Genomic DNA, 11,917 nt, shown 5'->3' with positions numbered 1-11,917 from the left:
AGTGTGAAAACCTTTCAGATTTGTGAATATGCATTAAGTGCGCTGCAGAATCCAGCAACATGACACCCACCACATGCTTTTTCTAATCCAGAGAAACACGAGAAAGGGCTATCAACAGGGTCACACAAAAACTTCTGTTGTTTGAGTCATGATAGAGCTCTCCTGTCTATAATGCAAATGGTCAGAAGGCAGCCGTTAGCTAAAAATACAAATAGACAAAATAAATGTAATTTTAATTTTTTTGTATGTATTTTTTTAATTCTTTTTGTCCATTGAGTCCCACTAAAGTTTCACTTTATGCACTTTTAATATGCTCCACATAGTCAAAGGGGCTATATGTAACTGATTAAAAATGGATATGATCAGTCTAGTCTTGTAATATCCGTTGTAATGTCATTAAAAATTGAACGAGTTTTTATAAAAATGAAATACTCAATATGGCTTCAGGTTTGTTTTTTTATTTATCGTAAACATTTTAGCTAAGAAAAATCAACAATTTTATGATTAAAATCGAATTATGCATCTAACTTTTTTTATCATTTTTTTTTATATTAAATAAGACGGCACGGTGGACCACTGGTTAGCACGTCTGGCTCTCAGTTGAGAGGTGCAGGTTTCGATTGCGGCTCTGGCCTTCCTGTACGGAGTTTGCATGTTCTCCCTGTGCCTGCGTGGGTTTTCTCCAGGTGCTCCAGCTTCCTCCCACATTCCAAAAACATGGTTGGTAGATTGGTTGAACACTTAATTGTCCCTAGGTGTGACTATGAGTGTGGGTGGCTCATTTTTATCATTTAATTCAGTTGATTTAATCCCCTAAAATAATATTTTTACAAAAAAGAAATACACATTTGAACTTCGAAAAAAAAGTTAACTCATCTACCAATGACAAGGCTGTTTTGTCCATTTTACAGTAAAACTCTAATGTTTGACCTTAGCTCAAACGTTTGCCCACCCCTGTCCAAGATGACCTTTTGTTGTATTCATGGCCTGGTCAGGCTACATAAAAGCGGCTGACCTCCTCCTTAAGGCCATCACCTAGAAGACTTCAGGGACAGAAGAATCCAAAGGATGACTGGTATTCCCGCTCACTTTAATCCCTCTTAACACAGATGCGACTGTTTGGTGCTTGAGCTTGTGCTCCTTGAAGATTCAAGCATGGCAAAATATGACGCTAGATTTTTAGAACTTCTGGTCCAACGAGCATCAATTTACACCCATCTGCATTGTTTGTGTTTGTTTTCAGCCATACAGGGAGCACTATGGGCTGTGTTGTCATGGCCTTGCCTCCTTAGCTCCAGTTTCCTGCTCGAGTGTACGGACCAGGATCAGGTAATCCACCCCTACTGTTTATCCATTTCACAGGAAAAGCTTTTGGACCGCGTGATCCAGCACGCCGAACTCATCTACCGCGTCTCGGAGGAGTCATGTTCTTTGTTTGTAAGTAACCTCAACCCGAACACAGAAATCTAATATTGACAGAATTTCTACATCAGCAATAATCAGCCCGTTTATTGTGATTATATTATAAATATATACTGCATAGCAATAATACCGAATTAAAATTCAATATCCATACATTTTCAAAACTGCTTATAGCAGGCGAGCGGAAGCCTGTCCCAGCCGATATTTGACAAGAGGCAGGTTACACCCTGAACTGGTTGACAGCCAATCATAGGCCAACAATCGGTCATTCGAATCGTATATTTCAATATGTGGCATGTAAGGGTTTGAATTAATTCATCAAGGTACTCACTGAACGACATGGATTTGTTTAAAAACGGTATAATTGTATTAGTGCTGTCAAGTGATTACATTTTTAAACTAATTAATCACAAAAAAAGTCCATGATTAACTGGGATTAATCAAATTTTTCAAATACTATATTTTTTGGTGAAATTTGTAACAGATATTTACTTGAAAGTATCTTGGAATTAATGTAAAATCACCAAATATGAAGTATATTTAATTCATAGACTGTTCTAATCGCTTTGTTTGATTCTTGAATCCGATCAGAGACATCTTTACAGGCATTTTCTTCGAATGCATATTATTTTTTTAAGTAAATCAAACTGAGTTAACAAAGTTAAAAATATTTAAACAAAATGTTAAATGAATCCTCCTCCTTTTCGGTACAGGGAGGATTTTGCAACCTATTTTTACTGCTCTAAAATAATCCTTTAATGCATGATCATGTGATGTGCTGTAGTCTTTTCACACCTGAAGCTCTGCCTGCTGCTAAATTCCAGAGCAACCTCTCTTCTGAGCATCAGTTTTATTGATAATCAGTCGTGTAATACAAATGTGATAATAGGGTAGACTGTAGCAGCAGTATGCTTTGCAGCGTTCAAAAAAAGGTACACTGCGTACAGAAAGTATGGAGAGGTGACAGCAGAGCTTGTCACAAAGGAGAGGTTACACGCAGTATAGTCGTGAAGATTTTCTCCAAGTTGGCTTTTTGTTTCGCTTTTCTCACTTTTTCTTTTTAAAAGAACAGAACATTTCCAATGTAAAGGTGACTTCTCTTTTCTCCCAAACCTGTCTGTGCAGGAGGATATATTCGTCCCATACCCGTTGCAGCTTCAGAAGAATCAGGCAGCCTATGCGTGTCTTACAAAGGCTATCCCCATTCCAAGCTCCATTGGTGAAGTCCAGCAAATGTCTGTAAGAACATGGTTTTCAAAGAACAACAACTAGTAACCATTCATATCATTTGATTCGTCGAGGTGCCGAAGGTAGAAAAAGGGCCTTTCAAGTGACAGGTCTTTTTCATAACATGAATAATGGAGTTAGTTCTATAGGGATGAGTAACTTTTATGAAAAGAAATGTGAAAAATATAAACATATATATTTTGTTTAGTAATCTAAACCAATATTTTCTCTTGCCCTAGATAGCTAAAAAATGTTTTAGTGGATGATAAAAATGGAATTCTTCCTTAAAAATTATAAGGAAGAAATCAGCAAAATTGACCCTTCCAAAAAAAAAAGATTTAAAATATTTTCTCTGTTATATTTGTCATGTACGTTGGTCATCAAGTGTTGGGGGGAAGAGAAACAAGCCATTTTGGGTCGAAGCAAGGTTGTAATTTAAATTATATTTTACAAATCACTTTAATGACAACTACAGGACAAATATAATTTACATAATAGGTGCATGATTCTCTTGCGGATGGATTATTTCAACTTTTATGACATGGGGGGGTTTAGTTAAATTCCGGAATGACTCATCAAATCTAACCTAAAAATGACCTTATCTTTAATAACAAGTAACATGTACTACATCTAGTAAATCATAAATGTCCTGCAGGAAAAATGGTTGCTCCACTCCGTGCTCATGCTGGTCCAATCGTGGATCGAGCCCTTGGTCTACCTACAGACAACTTTGGACCGCTATGATGGTGCTCCGGAAATGCTCCTCAACAAGACCAAGTGGATGTCTGACAAACTTATCAGTCTGGAGCATGGCGTGGTTGTTTTAATCAAAAAGGTAGGACACGTGAATTGCATTGTGAAACTGGCGACAATCATATCAAACTGTTTCCATCATAAAACCTTTTTTTTTAACCATACACTCAAATGTTTTGTGATTCAACAAGCTTAACTTTTATAAAAGTGCAAAAAAAATCACCATGTTATAACAAAGCTCAAATAGAACCAAACATCCAATGGTGACAGAAGTTCACTTTATTTTAAACATTTCCATCCATCCCTCATGTCTCTATAGCACTTATTCCCACAAATTTAAAGTAAATGTTGTCCAAGTTGTCAAACCCTACAAAATACATCTAAAATTTTCAATTAAGTTCTAAAAACATTATAATTTATTCTGTGGTCACAATTCACAAACAAATATATTGGCTGCAGTTTTACAAATAAAAATTATTATTATTATTATTATTATTTATTTATTTTTTTTTGCTTTGCAGGAAGAATTGTTTACTTTAGAAATTGCGTAACATTGCTCTCTAATCATATACATGCACACATGTAAGTCATCGGCCATTATGTTTGCAGCTACTTTTCAATATGTGTTTCTAATATTAATTGTTGTCAAAATATTTTTTTGCCTTTTGAAGGTTGGGAAACATTATTCTAGTTACGTTACACATGGAAAATTAACAATCCATCAGTTATTTTGACCGCTACTGTTCAACGCATTATATTATCACTATGTGTCAAATATCCTCTTGTGATGTGACCGAATGTGTCTGCCCAGATGCTGAATGAGGGCCTTCTGACAACGAGTTACAACGACCAAGGCCTGTTCCAATATGACATGCAAACAGACATGGTGGAATCTGTCATGAGGGACTATATCTTACTCAGCTGCTTCAAGAAAGATTCCCATAAGATGGCGACATTCCTCAAGCTTCTCAAATGTAGACAAACTGAAAATTACAACTGCGCGTGAACACACATCATACACTTTTAAACGTGATGTGAATTCCTAGTAGATAGTGTTGTGGGGGGGGGGGAATTATTTCTCTAACCGAAATTGCCTGAAATAAATCTTTTAAAGACAAAATAATTTGTGTAGTTTGTCTTTGTAACAAAATCAGATAACAGATAATGTGTTGATCTGTGTAGTGATATGTTGTCACAAGGTTTCATGCCCAGATGTTCATAAGTCACTCAACCCCTTGTTTGAAATATTTTCTATTCCAAGTGTTGCTCTTTCACAAGTCACTAAGACACAAGTGGCAAAAAACACAATTGAACGAAATTAATACAACAAAGAAACCAATCAATATAATGATTATTGTTTTATATTTCTCTTTTTCTTTCTGTCTAACGCAGGGGTGGGTATAATTTTTCATTGGCTGGCCACAATGGGTTCTAAAATTTGACAAAGAGGCCGGACCAGCAGCAGATGGATGGAGTGTTTTGGTAACCTCACTTCATCGGAGAAAAGAAATGAAAAAAGAATTGAACAAAAGCATATATATATGTCTTTGAAAAACCACAGTATTTCGAAAATAAAACAAACAAGGTTTATTCATTTAATTTTTTTCAAGTTCGGCGGGTCGGATTAAAACGTTTAACCCATTTACTACCATTGACGGCTAAATACGTCAAAGATCCATGTTTTTTTTTTTTTACTCGGCTGGTAGTGAATGAGTTAATGGGCCGCATATGGCCCCCGGGCCTTAGTTTGCCCACACCTGGTTTAATGGCTGTATAATATGCATGGTTTTGAAATTCTGGAGGAAGCACCCACAATTCAAATCCAGAGCAAAAGTGAAGGAAACATATTAACCGCGTGTGCACCATGCAGTAGAGACAGACATTCAGACTTGTATTTCCACTGTTCTTCTTAGGAAATGCTTGTTGCACACTTTTTGGAAGCCTCCACACTCACGAGCTGCGGCTGGTGCTCCTTCAGGAGTTTGACCAGGCTCTGTTTTCAATCGCCCTCTTCTTCTTTACTCGCTGGAAGACTTTTGGGGAAAAAGCTTTTTTTGGGGGGGTTTTAGTTTTAATTTTATTACAAAACGATCCATTGCTGCGGGAATTTGCCTTGAAGCCGGTACACTACTCTGAGAGTGGGTGTGTGTTTTGTCATTAGAAAAAAAAAAAAAGTTAGCAGGATTTCCTAGCCCTCTTGGCAGGAAAAAAGGGGACCTTGGCAATGTTGCCTGTCCACAAGCACAAAAATGGACTCCTGCGAAATGTGGACTCTGGCAGTATGAAGAATTCAGCCTTTTTTTATTTTTTTTTTGTCAAAATCAGATATCCCGCCTTTATCTCATCTGCTTGTCGGGAATAATCGGCGAATATCTTAGCCGGACATTTCTGAACCAGCGGCTGTGGAACAAATGTGTTCCCTTTAGGCGAGGAAAAAGAAGCAAAATGCTTAAGAGAGGTTCGACTTAAATCAATGCAATTTCCTGCTCTTCACGTCTCTGGCCAGAGGGAGCTTCTTGGCGTTTTCACTTTTCTGTCTCTGATAAACTGTGAGTCTCCACAAGCGGAGGCAAGTGCTGGAGCGTGGATTTGTCTTCCTGCCAATGTGTGTCTGCTTATGTTTTTCAAAGATCAAAAAAACAGGGCTCAAAATCTTGTGCAGTTCCTTCACTTCAGGAAGAACTTTCATTACTTCAAATATAATAATTTCCTTTTCAGTAAGACTCCAAGGATTACCAGTGTGTTTTGGGATTTCATTTCATTGTTGTCTTTCCCTGAAAGAAAACTTTGGATGTGAGCTTGTACATCCGATGTAGATGGACCGATGGCCTTGAAAAAAATGGATCTTGATAGGTGTGCTTAATTCACTTTGGGTCCAGATCAGCAACATTTTCTTCCAAATTTCCCTCTTTATTTCAAGTCTATTGATACAGAATAATAGATAGCATGCAACATTTTATAGAAGCACCACTCGTATTTGACATCATGCTCTTACTCTGTTGCATATTACTGAACGTGAAGTGCTTTGTATTGGTTATAATTAGAATGTAACTGCACGGCTTGATGGCAGGAAATATAATTAAGCTGGCGTGATGGTTTAATCTTTAAGCTTGTTGGTGAATTTGACAAAGTGGTATTAGCATCAGCTGGGATAGTATAATCGTGTACCTTTTATAGCTTTTGTTTTCTTTTTAAAAAATGGCTCAAACTTAAATGGTGATGAGTATGCATGTCAGAAAAGGTGTCATGGTTATGTGCCGTCTGCTTTTTTTTTCCTTCAGATCCAGCTGGAGTGAAGGGCGTTCAGCGGCGCACCTGTTTGGCATGATCATCAGTGGGCTATTTCAGGAGTCCGACTTCTGTTGTGTGTCGTATTATTGATCTCCCTGCTATGTGCTCAAGTGCCAATTTTCCTAGACATCTCGGTCATGTACTTTTGCTGTCGTTTTGTTTTTCATGATTCTGTTTTTTTTTTTAATGTTGTCTTAGTTGCTCGTATTCATAGTTGATCCTACATTTCACTTTTCTGTAATAAATAGTATTTTGTCTACTGTTTGTTTGAGTCTGCCTTTTGTAAGAGCCACCTGTTTTTCCCCGTTTGTTGTCAAACTTGTCACAGGGGACTTAAAACATGCTGTGGTACTTTTTTTTTTATTTTTTAACAAAAGCGGTACATTATTAAATGTAATTAAGTGTGCAGATTGCTCTAGTTAAACTTGGGTTGTTCCAAAGAAATATTTAAACCATTCTATCTTACTCGTTAGGGTTATTCTTTCCACCTGTGATCATCCACCTGGTCCTTTGTATCAACCAATCAGCTCCTTCAGCTGCATGTGTCTTGTCCAGGTGTTCCTAATTGTCTTGTCAGTGTGCTTTCATTTACTGCCCTGCTTCTTTCTTTCAGTCCTTCTGCACTCATTGTTCGAGAATCCTGTCAGTTTTAAACCTCCACAGGTATGCCATCAGTCCCAACTGGCTTTCCATTTTTCATCCTCTTTAGTGCCTTTCAAACGACCCCCACTAGTAATCATTGCTTCTTCTTGGTCTCCCACAATAACCTCTTTAAATTTGCTTCACTCTTGTTTTCATCATTCATCAACTCCTCAAAGTATTATTTCAATCTTTCCAGCACCCTACTGGCATCACTCAAGTCTTTTCCCTATTTATCATTGACCGGTCAAAAATCGCTCTCTGTTTGGCCAAACTGTATTGCGCTTTCTTTACTTCCTTACAGTTCACCCTTGAATAGGTCATCATCTTTTCTATGGCTATCTACGCCATAGGACACATCTTGTAATCTTGTGTCCGCTCTTATGTACTCATTGTGTTCCACCTTTTTTGTAGCTAACCTAGTATTGGTATATTTTCCTTTTACTTTTTCCTCTCTTTCTACCCTTTCCAATATGAAAATCCACCATGTATGCGTCTCACCTTTTCTTGCAAAACTGCCGAGCATTCTTCCTTTCTCAGCATCCAGCAGATGGTTCTCTGCACTTCCTTTGTATTTGTAATTTTCACCACCACCTATGCTGCCTCGCAATACACTCGGCCATACCATTACTTCTCAGTCAGATAAAATCTTGCGCGGAAAGGTCACTATGTTCCTTCATGTTCTGGAACAAATTGTTCCCCACAGCCATTCCCTTTCGGCAAAGTCTAACGCCATCTGTCGCTCTAAATTCCAAGTGTACCCATCACTTCTTCATCACCCGTGTTTCCTTCACCAGCATTTCTGGTCAAATCCAATCATGTCTCTTTCTGCTTTCATGGATGCTCTGACTTCCTTCCAGAATGTCTTCTTTTCTCGTCTTGTTGACATCCTACTTGTTGGACATAATCACTAATTAGATTCAGCATAGCACCCTCATTTAAAGTTTCAACCGCATCACTCGATCTGACACTCTTGCCTCTGGGGCATTCGGAACTAACTTTTCCTTCAAGATGAACTTTTTCATTTGTCTTGCATGAACACAATGGTAAAGTAATTTGAAAACTGCTCCTCAACTTCTGGCCTTGATGTCTTTCCACCTGTTCACCTGGACACACAATGTTTCTTCACCGAACCAACTCCCCAGTTTTCCGTGTCTTAGTTGCAACATTCAAAATCCCTACGTTTTCTCGATGCTGCCATCTGTTCTTTTACTGCATGTGAACCATCGGGTTCAGCTCTACTTTGCCTTCGACACACAGTAGCTTAATTTCCACTGGCAACCTGTCGGTTAATTGCAGTCGTTGTTAAACGATTCTGTCATGTTCTAAAACTACAGTGGTTTTGGAGGAGGGTTACAAATGTTAACGTATTACACTCATTTAAAAACAGCTGAATTGGGCCAACAAGTTGACGTTTATTTTCATGGGCTGTACAGTTAAAATAATGTTTAAACAGGACAAGGTATGCAAGATGTTACACACTAAGGTGTAATATGATCGGTGACATTATCCAAAGCTTTAGAAATCTAATCACAGGTTCGATCTGTTAGTGCATGTTGAATAGAAGCATGATTGAGCCCCATTCTGCCATATCGATATGTCGGCCACGGTATAAATGTGTTGGCCAAATTGGATGAGGCAAGTTCCCATTGAAGACAGGAGGTACTTGGGTCAGGACAGGAAATGATTAATGTCATAAATGGCTTTAATGCACAGGTGTCAAGCTCAAGCCTGCACACGTCAAACTTTTAACGAGAGTCTCTCGGTAATGGTATGCCGAAACCGGAGGTTTGTCATTGTTTGAGACACCAGAGATAAAGGCATCAATGTTCCACTTCAGAAACCAAATACTTTTTAACCAATTGTTGAACATATTTTTATCGTAGTATTTCATTTATTTCCTTTTTTAATTTTTGTCTCCTTCCGTCTGACTCAGCTGGGTGGGAGTGTGTCACCCTAGCATCCTACACTGGCTTATCAGGATACACCTTTTTTCTTGAACTATTCTTTTGCAGTTAAAGAAAAAAAACGCAATTGGAATGCGAGTGTTTTTATTAAAAATGGGGATTATTTTGGCTAAATAATGACAGCGGGACGGTTGTTTTTTTTTTAAACTTCAGTGCAACAAGTGGATAAATTGTCACTCTCTGCCACACCGACTCCACTCGTGTGGCGTGTACAGCACTGGACTCGGGCAGCAGTGCAACAGGCTGCGACGTGGCCACTTTAGAAGCAACATGGAGGACAGGAGTCAGTGATGACAAGACTGTTTGAAACATACTCACCGACAGACTGATTTATCTTGAATCAAACTTACTAAGGAAGCCAACTCCTGCAGCGTTTGGCCTGAGAGAATCCACTTGAGGACCATCGCCAAAGTTCAAACATTTGTCATATAATGAATGCGAATGCTTTAGGAAATGCTTATTTTGTTCGCTTCCGTGTTCTGATATTCGGAATGTATGAAAATGTCTCGAATCCTCTGTGGCGGACAAGCTCTTGGCTTCTTTGTTCATGCTTTGGCCCGTTCAAGACCAAAACCATGTGTGCCAACTGGTGACTTTTAAAAGGTGACTGTCTAATTAAAGGTATGAAAAAGGTTGCATTTGGCAGACAGATGATCCACAGGTTGCATCTGGTTGAACGTGATAAGGCTGATTTATTTGACTTTTTCCGATTGGCCACCGATGCCTTTGTGTTGTTTGTTTTGCTTTTGCTTGACATTGAAGCATAACTTGACATTAAATTGATTTGGAGGTGCGAACAAGATTGAAAGTTCACCGTTTGGAGGCAGCACAAAGCTTCGCATTGATTAATTGTTTATTGCACAAGAGGCATCCCGGTTAAAGGCTGTGGGAAGGACACGTTCGATGTTTTCTTCAAGGACAAAAAGAAATCAAATGAATGAGGCAGAGATTGTCCGTTTAACGCTGACAGGCACGTGAGCTTTGAATTGATGCTGGAATTGTGTGCTGCATGTCACACTTTGTGCCATGTGGTTATTAGAGCCAAAGTTTAAATCACTATAGTGTGTTTTAGCGTTACATCCTATTAGTGGTTGTAATATGCCTGCTGAGATTTGGGGTACACAAGATTGGAAGCACTTCAAATGGATGAGGGCAGACGGGGAAGGAGGACAAATATTTTATGAATAAGGACGGAGGGACGATGACGGAAGGGTGCCCAGTTCTTGGGAAGAGGACAGACCAACAAAATAGGGTAAAGTGCCGATCTCTGGAGATGTCTATACACACACCATCAAAAAAACAGAAAAAAAACATTCAAAACGTCTCAAGTGTCCCACCCTCTTTCCTCCACCACGGGAGATCGCTTAGATCCCGTATGATCACTGAGCTGCACTCACATGGAGCACATCCTTGGGAAATGTATTACCGTCCCATAAAAGTGAAACTGAAAAAACAAGAATAACATTCTTTTGAATTTACTCTGGCAGGAGAAGAAAAGAAAAGGCACATGAATAGAAGCCAGTGATTCCAGGACATTTGGAAACAACTAAAGACAACATATTTTTTCTCGGGTTTACTTTTATTCTTGTCATTCTTTTATACAGGCACATGAGCTTTGACTTGATATATATATATATATATATATATATATATATTCTGATATTATATATATATATATTCTGATATTATATATATATATATATATTCTAATATTATATATATAATATATATATATATATATATATTCTGATATTATATATATAATATATATATATTCTGATATTATATATATACATATATATATATATATATATATATATATATATATATTCTGATATATATATACATATATATATATTCTGATATTATATATATACATATATATATATTCTGATATTATATATATATATATATATATAAAATATATATATATTATATATTATATATATATATATTCTGATATTATATATATATATATAATTATATATATATAATTATATATATATATATATTATATTCTGATATTATATATATATATATATATATATATATTCTGATATTATATATATACATATATATATATTCTGATATTATATATATATATATAATATATATATATATATTATATATATATATATTCTGATATTATATATATATATATATATATATATATAATTATATATATATATTATATTCTGATATTATATATATATATATATATATATATATATAATGGTATTATATCTCAATAAGAAGGTAAGGTAGTACTGCTCAACTGATTGACACATGTCATACTACTAGTGTGTATTGTGCGTGCGAAAATTGTGATCGTGTCAATCAATACAATGCATCTTTGGAAAGGCAGACACACCAGTTGTCTTAGTTGTGTTGACAAGAGACACAGCAACAACAAGATGTAACCACTAGATGGCAGCTATAAGCCTCTAATGTAGTCAATCATGCCCTCTGAAAAACACTGCAGTGTGCTGCAATTGAAATGAAATGGAAAATGTTGTATTTATGATTGGAAAAGTTAGGCGGGAAGTTACTCTCTCTTCTTCTGCGCGGTTCTGCTTGATGTCATGTGCAGATGCATGGATGCACATTGCGGTATGCAG

The 11,917-nt window shown here is 37.0% G+C and overlaps 1 protein-coding gene across 1 annotated transcript; it reads left to right on the top strand.

Moving 5' to 3' along the window:
* Positions 1-1,013: 1,013 nt before the first annotated feature.
* On the top strand, positions 1,014-4,525 carry smtla (somatolactin alpha). The gene is made up of 5 exons (XM_088300329.1): positions 1,014-1,075; positions 1,244-1,437; positions 2,548-2,661; positions 3,305-3,484; positions 4,214-4,525. The coding sequence occupies exons 1-5, from the start codon at positions 1,069-1,071 to the stop codon at positions 4,406-4,408; spliced, it is 690 nt and encodes a 229-aa protein (XP_088156455.1). The 5' UTR covers positions 1,014-1,068; the 3' UTR covers positions 4,409-4,525.
* The last annotated feature ends 7,392 nt before the right edge of the window (positions 4,526-11,917 follow it).

Source organism: Idiotropiscis lumnitzeri, chromosome 7, assembly GCF_059441095.1.
Source record: "Idiotropiscis lumnitzeri isolate Australia: NSW breed Sydney's pygmy pipehorse chromosome 7, RoL_Ilum_1.0, whole genome shotgun sequence".
Lineage (NCBI taxonomy): Eukaryota > Metazoa > Chordata > Actinopteri > Syngnathiformes > Syngnathidae > Idiotropiscis > Idiotropiscis lumnitzeri.
This window is presented reverse-complemented; position numbering and strand designations above follow the sequence as displayed.